The sequence below is a fragment of the Leptopilina heterotoma genome, unplaced genomic scaffold (genome assembly GCF_015476425.1).
Source record: "Leptopilina heterotoma isolate Lh14 unplaced genomic scaffold, ASM1547642v1 Lhet_61, whole genome shotgun sequence".
Classification (NCBI taxonomy): Eukaryota; Metazoa; Arthropoda; class Insecta; order Hymenoptera; family Figitidae; genus Leptopilina; species Leptopilina heterotoma.
Window position 1 is genome coordinate 896,338 of NW_025111142.1, and position 17,219 is coordinate 913,556.

The window sequence follows — 17,219 nt, forward strand, 5'->3', positions numbered from 1 at the left end:
TTATATTATTTATATATATTATCATATAAAATATAAAATCAAATTCTTTTCGTTTTTAAAAAAATTAGTTTAAATACCTATAAGTGATTTAGAATTTTTAAAAATAAAATTGAATCAACTTTTATATCGATTTTAGATTTTTCTCTAACTAATTAATTTTTAATAATATATTTTGAAATATAGTTTCTAGACATTAGTTTAAAAAATTATTCAAGACCCATGTTTACAAGTTCAGTGAAAATGACTCATATTTCAATAGAAATAGTTTTTTATTTCTTATACAATTCACAGATTTTATTTGACTTACAAAAGACAACTAAGTAACTTTTAACTTAAATCACAATCTTTTTTTGAAAACATTTCTTTAATTTAAGCAATATGTATTAAATAACTCTTAATTTAAAAAAGAGTAAACAAAACGATTTATAAAGTAATGGGCCGAAGTACAATGAAAATCAAGATGTAAATTGTAAATTTTACTTGGTGAGATAGAAAAGAAATGTTTCTTTCATTTACTCTCATGTAAATCGTACGATTTACGATTTACGTTTTACGATTTTCAAGACTTAACAATTATTATTAATACCATTAATACGTAAAGAAATATCACATTTTTGATTTCACGAAGACTTAAGAGTTGACAGTAATTTTTGTTCTAATATTTATTGGATTTTTATTTCAATAAAATATTTATATATTTTTGTGTTTATAACACTAAATAACGGCGACGAATAATTATTAAATAATTAAAAAAATAAACTTTAATCACGGAAAACAAAAGACAAACTTAAAGACTTGTTACTTTCCGTTTCGACATTTTCCTTTTTATTTAATTTTTGACGCATGTTTTCAACTTCAACTGTTAAATAAGATCGATTTTTTACAAGATTTTTCCACTCTTTTCTCTTACTAATTACATCCCATTTCGTTGACAATAGTTTTAGGCATTCGGACTTTAAATCTGAGAGTGAATACAAATCGGCCATGTCAAGAGTTTTAATAACTGTTTTTGCAGATAGATTTTTTTGTAAATTGTCGATGCAATTAGTCTTCAAATCCTTCAGTTCGTATTTTTCAGCCACGTAAAATAATTCCAGTGCCACTTTGTCCAAGTCTTCAACTTCGACATTGTAGACAAAATTCAGCATTTGTTGAAATATTTCCGGCTTTATGTCCTTTATTTCAACAGTCGACGTTAGTTCTTCACTCATTTTGTTGTTGAACATCGCAGCGAAGACGGGACTTTGAATGGCGAGTATCGTCTTATGGGCTGTGAATTCCTTATCCTCTAGTTTGAACCTAACATCTTTGAAATTTTCATTGCTGAGTAAACTTGTCATATTTTCCATTAAATCATTAAATTTTCTGCGCTTTACTGGCGGTTCTTCCTCAACAGTTGTTAGTGAATCAAAAACACTAAGTTTGCATTTGAGAAGAACATCTTTGGGTACAGCTTTGCCGAACTTTTTACATAATTCAGATCCACTCATTTTCCAGAAAAGAATTTCAGAATTCACCACGCTCATTGTTACAAAAGAGTGAATGAATCGAATTTCCGATTGATTGTCGAAAAATGAAATTCTAGCATTAACACGTGCTTTATTATTTTCGGTGTTTTTTAAACGAATTAAAAATTTATTTTCATTGTCTTCCGTCAAACATGTAGGTTCCAACTCTAGAAACCATTGGCAATTGGTTAAACTTTCTGATGTGAATTTAGGTGATTCAATTTTTTTGACGCTTCTGCAAATCAACTCAAAATCTTCTATTGTCCAATTGAGTTCATAATGTTGAAACTTGAATTTCGAAGTGTAGCTCTTCGTCCCACTTGTTTTAACAAACGTGGGAATAAATTTCATATTATTATTCGTACTCATATTTTTTTCCTAAAAAAAAATATTAAATTATTTTAATATAGTGTACGAGAAATTAAGAGTTTAACATAACTAAATGTCATATGTTAAACACTAGATATTTTACATTAAAAAAAAATGCGGTAACTAAAAATATTAACTAAATATTAACTAAATTAATATTATCAAAATATTTCGCAGAAGTAAAAATTTAGTTTTTAAATTACTTAAGAGAATTATTTTTATGAATTGTCTGTTTACGTTATAGAAATAAGCGAAACACGTATATTATAATAATGGGGTATTTCAATCCAAATCGGAAATCATTTTGCTTTTGCAAAATCAATCCATCAATTTTTTTCAAAATTTTTTGTATTAAGAAACTAGCACTAAATTAACAATTTTTTTTTATTTGAAATATTTTAAATAAAACAAAACTTTTTATTATAAAAACGTCCAATTTGATCAAATTTTTGACCGAGTTATAAGAATTTAAAAAAAAAAATTACATCATTTTTCAAAAATCTGTATCTCCTGAACCGCTTTATGAAAAAATTTGAAAAAAATCAAGGTAGGTCATTTCAAAGAGTTCTAAAAGAAAAAAAATGTTTAAAAAAAAATTTGAGATTCAAAAGCAAAATGATTTTCGATTTAGCCTGGAATGCCCCATATATAGGTTATGTTGATCTTGTCAGAAAAGCAAAAAATTATAATAATCATAATGAACGAGTTAAGGGAAACAGATTTTACTAAAGTGTAAAATTCAGTAATTTTAATGTTTCAGAATTAATTTTGTTTGATTATTATGCTGTACAATTTATTATTTTCAAATAAATATACCTGAATTGACGCATAGAAGCATAAAAATTACTTACATGTAAATTTCTCTTAATGTTTCAAATAAGAATGTACTATCGTATTATATTCCTTAGAATATATAATAAATACTGTTTTCTTTCAAGGTTTTGTAATTTTTCTATAAGTGAATAATAATTAATTAAATAGAATACAAAGAACAAGATCGCTCCAGTCTGAGAATTCTGAGATGACAGTTACGAACCGACGAGCGACGAACAAGCGACTCGCCGAGTCGCCGCCGCCGCTCGTTAGCTTTCGATATATCGATTAACGAGTTATCGAAGCGCGAAATTTTTTGAATTTCGTTAATAAACTTAATTATTTTTAGAATTTTCTAAACATAAACATATGTTCATTTAATTATTTTTAAAATTAATTCAGAATAGCATATTAACAACAAAAAAAATTAATTATATAACAACATTTTTATACAATTATTATTATTCACAATAATTCAATTTATTACTTTCACTAATAATAATATTTTTCATAGAAATTCAATTTTTTAAAAAACTTTTTAATAAAATTCTAAGCAAGAATTCAATTATTTTCATAAATAATAAAACTCATCGAAGAATTTCAATTATTTTTAATACTACTTTAAATTAATTACTCGAAAAATTCAATTATATATTCACAAATAAACTTTTTCACAAGAATTCAATTATTTAAAATAAAATTTTCATAATATTTATTATATTTCAAAAAAAATTAATTATTTAAAGCAATGTTTATACAATTCTTATAAAGAATTCAATTATTTTTAATACAATTTTACGGGAATTACTCAAAAAATGTAATTTTTCTTAAAATTTTAATGTCAATTTCTTGAAAAAATTAATTATTAAAAAAAAAATATATTTTTCTAAACTTCTTTAGAATTCTCGAAAATTCAATTATTTTGAGGAATTTTTATAAAATTTTTTGCAATATTCAACTATTTTCATAAATAAAAAATTTCATCGGAAGAATTCAATTATTTTTAAAAGTAATAAATTTCTTCTTGAAAATGCAATTATATTAAAAAAATTCTAATAAAATCGTTTACAAGAATTCAATTTTTATTGTTAAAAATTTTAATTACATTCTTTGTAAAATTTAATTATTTTTAAAAACTTTTCGCAATTCAATGATTTTCAATTATCTATATATACTATTTTCATAAAATTTCCAAACAGATTTAAATTATTTAAAAATTTTTTTTTTTTAAAAAATCTCCGTAAGAATTCAATTTTAATTTCATGAATAATAGAAATTATTTGTAAAAAATTCAATTATTTAAATTTGAATTTACCTAAAATTATTCAAAAGAAATGAATTATTTTTGTGCAGTGTTTAAGAATTCTTGAAAAGAACTTTGTTACATTTTCTTTAAATAATTTATTGAATTCTTGCGACGAATTTTATAAAATTCTTTTTAAATAATTGATATTTTTTGAAAAATGTTTTGAAATTTTTTATATTAAATAATTTAATTCCTGTGAAAATTTTATTATTTATGAAAATAATTGATTTATATTTCGAAGAAATTTATGAAAAATTTTGTAAATTATTGAATTCCTGTGAAATTTTGCCAAGAATTTTTATTCAAGTTTTTAAAAAGTAATTGAATTTCGAAGAAGAATTGTATTATTTATAAAGATAATTGAAATTTTTACGAGAATTTTTTTTTTTTTTAATTTTGGAACATAATTGAATTTTGGAGAAGAATTTTATTATTTTTAATGATATAATTGAAATTTTAACAAGAATTTTTTTAAATTTTTGAATATAATTGAATTTTTGCGAAAAATTTTATTACTTTTGAAAATAATTGAATTTCTAGAATTATTTGTAACTTTTCCGAAATTCAATTTTTTTTAGTATTTTTAACTAAAATTCTTTTATCAATCTAGTATTTACGAAAATTGTAAAAATGATTTACTAAATAATTTAAGTCAAAATTTTATGATAGTTCTTGTAAAATTAAGTTATTTAAAAAGAAATTATTGTCTGAAATAGTTCATTTATCGAGCGATTTTTTACATAACTACATTTTTTTAGTTTGAAAGCTACTTTTTGTTACTTTTTTAAAATTAATATTTTGTTTTTAAAATTTTTAATTGCATATCATTTAACGTTGAATATTATAAGCTTTCGAATGGTATATTTGTTAATTTTCTGACATTTGTTTTTTGCAGAAAAATCATGATTTAAAGGTTTGTATATTTTTGGGTAATGCTAAATTTTCTCATAAAATTTTAAACCAATATTCTAGAGATGATATAGATAGCAAAAAAGAAAGAAAGAAAATTTTTTTCTTCGTTTAAAAAATTATCCAAGACCCAAGTTTACAAGTTCAATGAAAATAGCTCATATTTTAATAGAAATAGATTTTTATTTCACACAATTTACAAAATTATATTTGACTTACAATACAATACATCAATATGCGTTAGTCCTATTAATACTAAATAAGAAATATCACATTTCTGATTCTACGAAGACTTAATAAGAGTTGTTAGTAATTCTTGTTTTAATATTTATTGGATTTTTATTCCTGACAATATTTATTTATTATAGTGTTTATAACACTCAAAACAACGATGAATAATTATATTAAGAAATTAGAAACAAATTTTAACAACGAAAAACAAATGGCAAATTTAGAGACTTGTTACTTTCTGCATTTTCTTGTTTATCTAATTTTTTACGCATGTTCACAATTTCAACTGTTAAATACGGTCGATTTTGTATTAGATTTTTGAACTCTTTTGTCTCACTAATTACATCCCATTTTGTGAACAATAGTTTTAGACATTCGGACTTTAAATCCGAGAGTGAATACAAATCGGCCATTTCCAAAGTGTCAAAAACTGTTTTTTCAGACAGATTTTTGCACAAAGAATTGATGCAATTAGTCTTCAATTCTTCCAATTGGTATTTTTCGGCCGCGTAAAATAATTCCAGTGCCACTTTGTCCAAGTCTTCAACTTCGACATTGTAGACAAAATTCAGCATCTGTTGAAAAATTTCCGGCTTTATGTCCTTTATTTGAACAATCGACGTTAGCTCTTCACTCATTTTGCTGTTGAACATCGCAGCGAAGACGGGACTTCGAATGGCGAGTATCGTTTTGTTGGCTGTGAATTCCTTATCCTCTACTTTGAACGTAACATCTTTGAAATTTTCATTACCGAGTAAACTTGTAATATTTTCCATTAAATCGTTCAATTTTCTCCGTTTAACTGGCGGTTCTTCCTCAACAGTTGTTAGTGAATCAAAAACACTAAGTTCGCATCTGACAATCACATTTCTTGGTATAGCGTTGCCGAATTTTTTACATAATTCAGATACACTTATTTTAAAGGAATAAGATTGAGAAGTCAGCACGGATATTGATCCAAAAGATAGAACTAATCGACTGTCCGATTGATTGTCGAAAAATGAAATTTTAACATTAATACGTGCTTTAATATTTTTGGTGTTTCTTAAATGAAATAAAAATTGGTCTGCACTGTTTTCCTTTAATTCTGTAAGTTCCAGCTTTAGAAACCATTGGCAATTGGTTGAGCTTTCCGATGATGTGAATTTAGGTGATTCAATTGTTTTAATGTGCTTGCAAATGAATTCAAAATCTTGTATTGTCCAATTAAGTTCATAATGATGGAAATTTAATTTTGAAGTGTGGCTCTTCGTCTCATTCATTTTTACAAACGTAGGAATAAATTTGATACTATTATTATTCGTACTCATATTTTTTTCCTAAAAAAAAAAAATATTAAATTATTTTAATATAGCGTACGAGAAATTAAAAGTTTAAAAACTAATTATTATATGTAAAACTGGGTATTTTACATTTTCAAAAAAAATACGGAAATTAAAAATATGTAAACTAAATTAATATTATGAAAATATTCCGGCTAAAATAAAAATTCTATTTTTAAAAATACTTGAGAGAATTTATATTAATTATTTTTATGAGTATAGTTTGTTTACGTTATTTGTAGGTTATGTTTGTCTCGTTAGAAAAGCAAAAAATTATAATAATCATAAACGAGTAGTGATGGCAATAAATTTTACTAAAGTGTAAAATTCTGTAATTTTAATGTTTCAGAATTAATATTATTTTCTGATTATTATGCAGTACAATTTGTTATTTTCAAATATATTAGACTCTCAGAAGCATAAAAATTACTTACATGTAAATTTCTCTTAATGTATCAAATAAGAATGTATTATCGTATTTAATTTCTTAGAATATATAACAAATACTGTTTTCTTTCAAATTTTTATAATTTTTCTATAAGTGAATTTATTAATTAAATATAGAATACAAAGGACGATTCAAGATCGGTCGAGTCCCCATGTAATTGCGGATGCGGAACAACGCGGAATGACAATAACTGAGTAACTGATAACATATAGCGCCACCTGGACGAAGGACCAGAACTAAACATATATTTATGTTTTGTTGGTTTTTAACGAAATTATTATAAATTCTATTCATAGAAATTCATAAAAAAAAAAACAATTTGAGGACTTTCTATTTTATATATAAATTGCAATTTTTATACAAAATCATGTTTTTCTTTTGAAAAAGAGAAGAAAAATAAAAAAAAAATTTTTTTCTCATTTTTCTAATTACTCTTAAAGATTTATTATATATGAGAATTCAATTATTTTAAAAATTTGCGATTCTTGAAAAATTGATTTTCAAAAATTATTGAAGACCCAAGTTTACAAATTCAGTGAAAATGGCTTATATTTCAGTATAGAAATAGTTTTTTTTATTTTCTACAACTTACAGATTTTATTTGACTTACAAGACAACTGAGTGGCTTAAATTACTATATTTTTTTACAAAATATTTTTAATTTAAGCAATATATATTAAATAACTCTTAATTTATAAAAGAGTAAACAAAACGATTTATAAAGTAATCAGCCTAAGCAATATTGTGTTTATAACACTCAAAACGGCGATGAATAATATATTAAATAGAAACAAACTTTAATTACGAAAAGCAAAAGGCAAATTTAGAGACTTGTTACTTTCTGCATTTTCTTTTTTATCTAATGTTTGACGCATGTTCACAATTTCAACTGTTAAATACGGTCGATTTTGTATTAGATTTTTGAACTCTTTTGTCTCACTAATTACATTCCATTCAGTTATCAATAATTTTAGACATTCAGATCTTACTTCAGGGAGTGAATATAAATCGGCCATTTCAAGAGTATCAAAAACTGTTTTTGCAGATAGATTTTTGCACAAAGAATTAATGCAATTAGTCTTCAATTCTTCCAGTTGGTATTTTTCAGCCACGCAAAATAAATCAAGTGCCACTTCGTCAAGATCTTTTATTTCGACATTGTAGATAAAATTCAGCATTTGTTGAAATATTGTCGGCTTTATGTCCTTTATTTGAACAATCGACGTTAGCTCTTCACTCATTTTGCTGTTGAACATCGCAGCGAAGACGGGACTTCGAATGGCGAGAATCGCTTTATGGGCTGTGAATTCCTTATCCTCTACTTTGAACCTAACATCTTTGAAATTCTCATTACCGAGTAAACTTTTCATGTTTTCCATTGGATCGTTACACTTCCTACGTTTAACTGGCGGCTCTTCCTCAATCGTTGTCAGTGAATCAAAAACACTAAGTTTGCATTTGACTAGAACATTTTTTGATATAGCTTTGCCAAGCTTTTGACGAAACTCAGATCCATTTACCATCCACTTAGCATTAGTAGAACTTATAATACGTGGAGTTATTAATGAATAAACTGCAGTTATTGAGTTGATAAATGAAATTCGAACATTAATACGTTCGGTACTGTTTTTGGTGTTTTTTAAAAAAACTATAAAGTCATTTGTATTGTTTGCCTTTAATTCTGTTGGATTAAATTGTAGAAACCATTGGAGATCGGTTAAAGATTTCGACGGAAACTTTGGTGACTTAATTAGTAAAACGCTCTTACAAACGAGTTCAAAATCTTTTATCGTCCAATTAAGTTCATAGTGATGAGACTTTAATTCTGAAGTGTAACTTTTCGTCGCGCTTGTTTCATCAAACATCGAAATATGACTCTCAGTATCCTTATCCATAATTTTTTTTTCTAAAAAAATAAAATGATGAAGTACGATATTTTTAATTTAGCGTTATGAAAATTGTTAAAAAAGTCAATTTCTTTAACGTAAAGGAAGTCTACTTTTAAAAATCCTAAATTTTGAAAATTTATAATTCGAAAATTTTGCCAATTAAACAAAAATAAAAAAATACGTATATTTATCTATAAAGAACCAGAAAAAAATATGTTTAACCGATTTTAAAATGTCATAGAAAAATTTTACGTGGAATGGCCTGGTATATATTTTCTAAATATTTCATAATGAATTAGAAATTCAATATTTTTATTAGTACTATTTATTACTACTATTAGTTTTTTTAAGTAATATTTTTATGTAATTTGAAGTGAGTATTGAGTCTATTGAGTGGTACGTTTATAGGTTATGTTACTATTCTTAAAAAAGCAAAAATGAAAAGTGCAGTGCGGTAATTATGCAATTTTACAAATTCAGTCAGCATAATGTTAGGACAACAAATTTTATTAAAGTATGTAGAATTTAGAAATTTTAATGTTTCAGTAGTATTATATTAATTTTGTTAAAAATATTATCGACTGTATGACTTTTCTTAAATATAAACAAGACTCATAAACGTGTATAAAATTTACTTACATGCAATCTTCTCTTAATGGTTTAATTTATATGCCGAGAATGTATTATATTCTTTGAAATATAAAAATAATCCTTTTTTTTAATTTACTATGTTATTTTTCCATAACACTGGTCAATAAAATAAATTACCAAACGAGAAAAAACTGTTTGAGTGCGTGCATAGTCGGTAGAAAAAAATTTACGGAACGAAAGTTGTTAAAATTGCGTTCACACCACTGGATTGAAAATCCTGTGAACAGAACTTTAAACAAGGCGGCCATATTTCATTGTAGTGAAAGTTCAAAATTGGGCGCCAAAGCCGTTTCTGAGAAAGTAAATCATTTATTTTACTTTAAATAGGTATGAAACAACTTTTGTATAGAATATAAAATGTTATTATTGAAGATTATTACTATTATTAATTATATTTTTTACATAATCACGTTTTAACGAATTTTGCTAACATTTCGTAGGTGTATTACAGTCACTAATATCTAAAATTAGACACAAGAATTTTCAAAAAAAAAAAAAAATTTCTATCCATCTTAATTTTTGAAAAAATTGATTTTTATATTTTTTTGAAATAAAATTTTTCTTTATTGCAATTTTAATTGGTTTTTGTCAAAATTATATTCCTGGCACGAAAACGAATCGATTATATTTCAATAGAAATAGTTTTTTATTTCTCTCAGTTTACAGAATTTATTTGACTTCTTACAAGACAACAAAGTAGCTTAAATCACAATCTTGTTTTAAAAAAATATTTCTTTAATTTAAGCAATATGTATTAAATAACTCTTAATTTGAAAAAGAGTAAACAAAACGTTAAAGTAATGTACCAAAGTACAATGAAAATCGTAAGATGTAAATCGTGAATTTTACTTGGTGAGATAGAAAAGAAATGTTTCTTTCATTTACTCTCATGTAAATCGTACGATTTACGATTTACGTTTTACGATTTTCAAGACTCAACAATTATTATTAATACCATTAATACTTGAAGAAATATCACATATTTTTGATTTCACGAAGACTTTAAGAATTGATAGTAATTCTTGTTCTAATATTCATTGGATTTTTATTGCAATAAAATATTTATATATTTTTGTGTTTATAACACTCAAAACGACGAAAAAATATATATTAAAAGTAATTAAAAACAAACTTTATTCACGGAAAGTGAAAGGCAAATTTAGAGACTTGTTGCTTTCTGCATTTACTTCTTTATCTAATTTTTTACGCATGTTCACAATTTCAATTGTTAAATACGCTCGATTTTGAATTAGACTTTTCAATTCTTTTTTCTCACTAATTATATCCCATTCTTTTAATAATAGTTTTAGACATTCGGTCTTTAACTCAGAGAGTGAATGTAAATCGGCCATTTTAAGAGTATCGATAACTGTTTTTGCAGATAGATTTTTGTGTAAATTGTTGATGCAGTTGGTCTTCAATTCTTCCAGTTGGTATTTTTCGGCCGCGTAAAATAATTCCAGTGCCACTTTGTCCAAGTCTTTAATTTCGACATTGTAGATAAAATTCAGCATTTGTTGAAATATTGTCGGCTTTATGTCCTTTATTTGAACAATCGACGTTAGCTCTTCACTCATTTTGCTGTTGAACATCGCAGCGAAGACGGGACTTTGAATGGTGAGTATCGCTTTATGGGCTGTGAATTCCCTATTCGCTACTTTGAACTTAACATCTTTGAAAGTTTCATTACCGAGTAAACTTTTCATATTTTCCATTGGATCGTTACACTTTCTGCGTTTACTTGGCGGTTCTTCTTCAATCGTTGTTAGTGAATCAAAAACTCTAAGTTTGCATTTGAGAAGAACATCTTTTGGAATAGTTTTGCCAAAAATTTTTCGAAATTCAGATGCAGTCTTAGTCCAGTGAAGATTGTTGTATCTCATTAATATATAGTCGGCTACAAATGATTGAAGTTTAGTTTCATGGTCGAAAAAGGAAATTTCAGCATTGATGTATACATTACTACCAATGGTGTTTTTTAAATAAATGTGAAACTCATTTTTATTGTTCTCCGTCAATTCCGTAGGCTGTAACTCTAAACACCATTGGCAATTGGTTAAACTTTCTGATAGAAATTTAGGTGACTGAATTATTTTAACTGTCTTGCAGATCAATTCAAAATCTTCTATCTTCCAATTGAGTTCATAATTTTGAAATTTTAATTTTGAAGTGTAACTCATCGTCCCACTTGTTTGAACAAACGTTGGAATAAACTTCATATTATCCTTACTCATAATTGTTGCCTAAAAAAATATTAATTTAGTTTAATATAGTTTTATAATAATTATTTAAATAATTTCTCCACTTTTTTTTTAAATGAAAATTTACCTCTTGTCAGTACGAGAAATAAAAAGTTTAACAATATTCAGTGTCATGCAAAAGTAGGCATTTAAATTTTTTTTAAAGAAGTACGTAAAATTAAGAGACTTTAATTGTTTCAGTATTATTTTTGTCGTTTTTCTCTGATTATTATAGGTTATACAATACGTTATTATTTTCAAACATATTAAACGTACCAATTGTCGAGGATGCGGTTCCTGTTGTCGAGTAAACAAACTTTGAATTTTATTTATAAACATTGTAGCACATTGTAAATGGAAAAAAGTGATAAATATTAATTTTCTTATGCGTTATAAATGTGAAAAAAATATATTAATATTATATCCACAAACAAATGAGACATTTTAGACAATATTTTTTATTACCATAGTAAACATCGACAAATGGAACACCCTCGGCAATTGGTACACTTACCCTACATAAATAGTCATAGGAGCATAAAATTGTACTTACATGTAAACTTCTCTATATAATAATGTATTATCGTATTATATTCCTCACAATATATAACAAATACTGTTTTATTCCTTCAAATTTTTGTAATATTTGATATTTTCTCTAATACTGAACATTACTCTTCCTATACCGAAAAAATGCATGAACATGAGCATTGGAGAAAGGAAACTCGTAAGTAAAAAGGGCTCATTGTACATGGAGCTGCGGTTATCTAATTAATTGGCGGTAACTTTTAAAAATAAACATTATTTTTTTAGAAATTGTCCTAATTGCACAATTGTAAAATAGTCTTTTATTTGAACACTATATTTTTAAATTTATATATTTATTTAATTAAAAAATAGAAGACTGCTCATAAAATAATATGTGACGCGATCTGAAAGAAAGGGACCTTTGAAGAAAAAAATTATAGGTTATGTTTGAAATGAAAATCCAAAAGAAGAGTCAACTGTCAATATAAATCATTGATGTTTAAGTCTTCATGACAACTAAAATATTTAAATAAATACTGATTTTAATTTTGTTTTTTCAACCGTTGTTAGTGAATCAAAAGCACTAAGTTGGCATTGAATGAAGACATCTTTTGATATTGTTTTGCCGAACTTTTTTCGTAATTCAGATCCACTCTCTGACCATTTAGCATCATAATTCATTATATACTCTGTTATAAATGATTCAACTTCATTTTCATTGTTGAAAAATGTAATTATAACATTAACATGTTCTTCACTATTATTGGTGTTTTTTATACAAATTAAAAATTTATTTTCATTGTCTTCCGACAATTCGGTAGGTTCCAACTCTAGAAACCATTGGCATTTGGTTAAACTTTTTGATGGGAATTTAGGTGACTGAATTATTTTAACGCTCTTACAAATCAATTTAAAATCTTCTATCGTCCAATTGAGTTCATAATGTTGAAACTTTAATTTTGATGAGTAGCTCTTTGTCCCACTTGTTTTAACAAACGTAGGAATAAACTCCGCATCCGTATCATCCTTACTCATAATCCTCATAATGCTTTCCTAAAAAAAATATTATATTATTCTAATATAGCGTGGACATTTTTTAATGAGAAATTAATATTTTTGGTAGAATATGAAAACTTATGCAGAAATTTTAAAAAATTTTAAAGAATTTTATTTTTTTTATCTTTAAAAATTATCTATAAATCTTTATAAAAAAACACTGTTTTTTTCAAATTTTTGTAAAATTATAAAAATAGTACAGAATTTAAATTATTAAAAATTTTTTTTTAATTGTATAAAACTCGAAAAATTTGCAATTTTTAAAAATAAGTCGAAAAAATCGCATTTAATTATTTTTAATAGAATGTAAAGAAATTTCAATTATTTAGTTAGAAAAATCCAATTATCTTGAAACAATAGAATTGCAAAATATTCCAAAAATCTTATTTTTCAGAATTTTAAAAAAAAATTTGAGAAAATTTAATTTTATTACAAAATTTTAAGTTTGTATCTTTTTTTTAAGTTAATTATTAATCTTCGCACTAAGAAACATGAATACATTTGAATGTGACTCATCTTTATAAAATTCAATTATTTATCAATTATTAAATTAAAATACTTTAAAAATTCGATTTGTTAAAAAGATTTAAATGAAAATCTTTAAAAAAATTTAATTATTTTCAGTTAAATTTCTATTAATTCGATAATTTAAATAAAAAAAAATGTATTTCCATACTATATTTTAATCAGTTACTGATTGTTTACTATCAAATTAATTATTTTTAACTAATTCAAATTTAGAGAACATTACGAATATCTATAAAAATTGAAATAAAATGGGATTTTTGAAAAACAAATTAAAATAATAAAACTTTTTTTAATTTGGTGAAAAAATTTCCGATTTTGCATAAAATTCCTGGCTATTTTCTGGTTAGTAGACACCCTGAAAGTAAAAAAAATAAAAACATTCGTCTAAAAAATTATTCAAGACCCAAGTTTTCAAGTTCAGTGAAAATGGCTCATATTTCAATAAAAATAGTTTTTTATTTCTTACAATTTACAGATTTTATTTGACTTATAAGACAACTAAGTAGCTTAAATCACTATCTTTTTTTAAAAAATATTTTTTTATTTTAAACAATATAATATTAATATATATTAAATAACTCTTAATTTAAAAAAGAGTAAACAAAACGATTCATAATGTAATGGGCTTAAGAACAATAAAAATCGTAAGATGTAAATCGTTAACTTTACTTGCTGAGATAGAAAAGGAAAGATATTTCTATCCTTTACTCTCTCATGTAAATCGTACGATTTACGATTTTCAATGCGTAATGGCCTATTAATACTTAGAGAAATATCACATTTCTGATTCTACGAAGACTTAAGGGTTGACAGTAATTCTTGTTCCCATATTCATTGGATTTTTATTCCGTACAATATTTATTTACTTATTATAGTGTTTATAACACTCAAAACGACGATAAATAATTATTAAATAATTAAAAAAAAAACTTTAATCACGGAATGCAAAAGGCAAACGATTTACGTTTTATAATTTTCAATGCGTGTTGGCCTATTAATACTTAAAGAAATATCACATTTCTGATTCTACGAAGACTTACAGTTGATAATAATTCTTGTTGTAATATTTACTTTTTATTCCTTAAAATATTTATCATACTTTAATCACGGAATGTGAAAGGCAAATTTAGAGACTTGCTGCTTTCGGCATTTACATCTTTATCTAATTTTTTACGAATGTTCCCAACTTCAATTATTAAATCCGCTCGATTTTGAATTAGACTTTTAAATTCTTTTGTCTTACTAATTACATCCCATTCTGTTAACAATAGTTTTAGGCATTCGGATTTTAATTCCGAGAGTGAATATAAATCGGCCACTTCAAGAGTGTCGATAACTGTTTTTGAGGATAAATTTTTGTGTAAACTGTTAATGCAATTGGTCTTCAATTCCTTTAGTTCGTATTTTTCGGCCACGTAAAATAATTCCAGTGCCACTTTGTCCAAGTCTTCAACTTCGACATTGTAGATAAAATTCAGCATTTGTTGAAAAATTTCCGGCTTTATGTCCTTTATTTGAACAATCGACGTTAGCTCTTCACTCATTTTGCTGTTGAACATCGCAGCGAAGACGGGACTTCGAATGGCGAGAATCGCTTTATGGGCTGTGAATTCCTTATCCTCTACTTTGAACTTAACATCTTTGAAATTTTCATTACCGAGTAAACTTGTGATTTTTTCCAATAGATCGTTACAGTTTTCGGGTTTTACTAACGGTTCTTCTTCAATCGTTGTTAGTGAATCAAAAACACTAAGTTCACATTTGACAATCACATTTTTTGGTATATCTTTGCCAAACATATTAGAAAATTCAGATCCACTTATAGACCAGTAAGCATTAGAATTCATTATATAATCTGTTACAAATGATTGAACTTTATTTTTACAGTTGAAAAATGTAATTTTAGCATTAACATGTGCTGTACTATAATTGGTGTTGTTTAAACGAATTGAAAATTCTTCTTTATTGTTTTCCGTCAATTCTGTAGGATATAACTCTAAATACCATTGGCCATTGGTTAAACTTTCTAATGGAAATTCAGGTGACTCAATTTTTTTAACGCTCCTGCAAATCAATTCAAAATCTTCTATCGTCCAATTGAGTTCATAATGTTGAAACTTTAATTTTGAAGTGTAACTCATCGTCCCACTTGTTTGAACAAACGTTGGAATAAACTTCATATTATCCTTACTCATGTTTCCCTAAAAAAATTTTATATTATTTTAACATAGCGTGAAAAAAATAATTGTTTAAATAATTTTTATCCATTTATTTTTAATGAAAATTTACCTCTTGTCAGTACGAGAAATTAAAAGTTTAGCTACTCAATGTCATATGCAAAAGTTAGGTATTTTACATTTTCGAAAATTAAGAATAATATGTATAGTGAATTTATATTATCTAAATATTTCGATGAAATATAACCCTGTCGGAAGAATAGACTGAAAAACTATACTGAAATTGTACTGGCCTCCAGTATAATTTCAGTCCGTTTTTTTAATGTTTCGGTAGACATTTTTAAAGTCCTTTAACAAGTTTCAAATGTAGGTTATGTCAACAAACCATATATTGTTAACAGTCTGAAGTAAAAATAAAAAAGGTTACCAAAATTTTTAAAGAAATTCCCGTTAAATTTTTAAATTATATTGCAATCCCTGCTTTAACAATAGACCCGAAAGCCTTTGTTGTATGGGATTATAATTTTATGGCTTAAAAAGTTTACAATTTAAATAATACAATTTTTAAAACAAAAAAATTTTAATCCGTGATGTTTTATGATTACTAATTATCTAAAATTTATTATAATATAGAGACCCTTTTGCAGGCAATTTTTCCCAGTACCATTTCAGTGCTAAAACGCAACAAATTTTCACTGAAATAGCACTGAGCTCTCAGTCTAATTCTCAAGTTTTAATTTCAGTCTATTCTTCCGGCAGGGAAGCGACATTTTATTTTCAAAAATACAAGAGAATTTTTTCTAACATTAGTTTTTACTAAAGTGTAAAATTAAGAAACTAAATATTTCAGTATTATTTTTGTTTGATTATTATAGGTTATGTAAGATACGTTATTTTCAAAGTTTTCATATAATATACATAAATAGACTTGGGAGCATAAAATTTACTTACATGTAAACTTCTTTTAATGTGTCAAATAAAAATTAATTATATTCTTTAAAATATATAACAAATATACTGCTTTCTTTCAAAATTATTTTTAATTTTCTTTTGACGCTTTTGACTTGATTCCTCTACCTATACCCCTATACCGAAAAAATGCATTGAACATAAGCATTGGAGAAAGGAAACTCGTAAGCAAAAGGGCTCATTGTAGATGGAGCTGCGGTTATCTAATTAATTGGCGGTAACTTTTAAAAATAAACATTATTTTTTTAGAAATAGTCTTAATTGCACAATTGTAA

The 17,219-nt window shown here is 25.3% G+C and overlaps 5 protein-coding genes across 6 annotated transcripts; all 5 read right to left on the reverse strand.

The window, feature by feature from the left end:
- Positions 1-250: 250 nt before the first annotated feature.
- On the reverse strand, positions 251-2,929 carry LOC122509632 (speckle-type POZ protein B-like). The gene is made up of 2 exons (XM_043623831.1): positions 2,729-2,929; positions 251-1,886 (listed from the first exon to the last, which is right to left on the reverse strand). Exon 2 carries the CDS (start codon positions 1,875-1,877, stop codon positions 762-764), a length of 1,116 nt encoding a protein of 371 aa, XP_043479766.1. The 5' UTR covers positions 1,878-1,886; positions 2,729-2,929; the 3' UTR covers positions 251-761.
- A 2,139-nt stretch (positions 2,930-5,068) lies between these two features.
- Positions 5,069-7,083, reverse strand: LOC122509633 (speckle-type POZ protein-like). Its single transcript, XM_043623832.1, has 2 exons — positions 6,893-7,083; positions 5,069-6,455 (listed from the first exon to the last, which is right to left on the reverse strand). Exon 2 carries the CDS (start codon positions 6,444-6,446, stop codon positions 5,331-5,333), a length of 1,116 nt encoding a protein of 371 aa, XP_043479767.1. The 5' UTR covers positions 6,447-6,455; positions 6,893-7,083; the 3' UTR covers positions 5,069-5,330.
- A 534-nt stretch (positions 7,084-7,617) lies between these two features.
- Positions 7,618-9,625, reverse strand: LOC122509636 (speckle-type POZ protein B-like). Of its 2 annotated transcripts, none has more exons than XM_043623835.1 (2): positions 9,435-9,625; positions 7,618-8,812 (listed from the first exon to the last, which is right to left on the reverse strand). In XM_043623835.1, exon 2 carries the CDS (start codon positions 8,799-8,801, stop codon positions 7,704-7,706), a length of 1,098 nt encoding a protein of 365 aa, XP_043479770.1. In that variant the 5' UTR covers positions 8,802-8,812; positions 9,435-9,625; the 3' UTR covers positions 7,618-7,703. The 2 variants fall into 2 exon arrangements, with proteins under 2 accessions (XP_043479770.1, XP_043479771.1); XM_043623836.1 differs by having other exon boundaries at positions 9,431-9,625.
- A 448-nt stretch (positions 9,626-10,073) lies between these two features.
- On the reverse strand, positions 10,074-12,385 carry LOC122509638 (speckle-type POZ protein B-like). Its single transcript, XM_043623837.1, has 2 exons — positions 12,240-12,385; positions 10,074-11,689 (listed from the first exon to the last, which is right to left on the reverse strand). Exon 2 carries the CDS (start codon positions 11,678-11,680, stop codon positions 10,580-10,582), a length of 1,101 nt encoding a protein of 366 aa, XP_043479772.1. The 5' UTR covers positions 11,681-11,689; positions 12,240-12,385; the 3' UTR covers positions 10,074-10,579.
- A 1,992-nt stretch (positions 12,386-14,377) lies between these two features.
- Positions 14,378-17,069, reverse strand: LOC122509639 (speckle-type POZ protein-like). The gene is made up of 2 exons (XM_043623838.1): positions 16,927-17,069; positions 14,378-15,999 (listed from the first exon to the last, which is right to left on the reverse strand). The coding sequence occupies exon 2, from the start codon at positions 15,991-15,993 to the stop codon at positions 14,899-14,901; it is 1,095 nt and encodes a 364-aa protein (XP_043479773.1). The 5' UTR covers positions 15,994-15,999; positions 16,927-17,069; the 3' UTR covers positions 14,378-14,898.
- Positions 17,070-17,219: the final 150 nt, after the last annotated feature.

What these genes read in the sequence shown, in the direction of transcription:
- LOC122509632 (XM_043623831.1), bottom strand. Translation starts at nt 1,877, where the DNA reads ATGAGTACGAATAATAATATGAAATTTATTCCCACGTTTGTTAAAACA.
- LOC122509633 (XM_043623832.1), bottom strand. Translation starts at nt 6,446, where the DNA reads ATGAGTACGAATAATAATAGTATCAAATTTATTCCTACGTTTGTAAAA.
- LOC122509639 (XM_043623838.1), bottom strand. Translation starts at nt 15,993, where the DNA reads ATGAGTAAGGATAATATGAAGTTTATTCCAACGTTTGTTCAAACAAGT.
- LOC122509638 (XM_043623837.1), bottom strand. Translation starts at nt 11,680, where the DNA reads ATGAGTAAGGATAATATGAAGTTTATTCCAACGTTTGTTCAAACAAGT.
- LOC122509636 (XM_043623835.1), bottom strand. Translation starts at nt 8,801, where the DNA reads ATGGATAAGGATACTGAGAGTCATATTTCGATGTTTGATGAAACAAGC.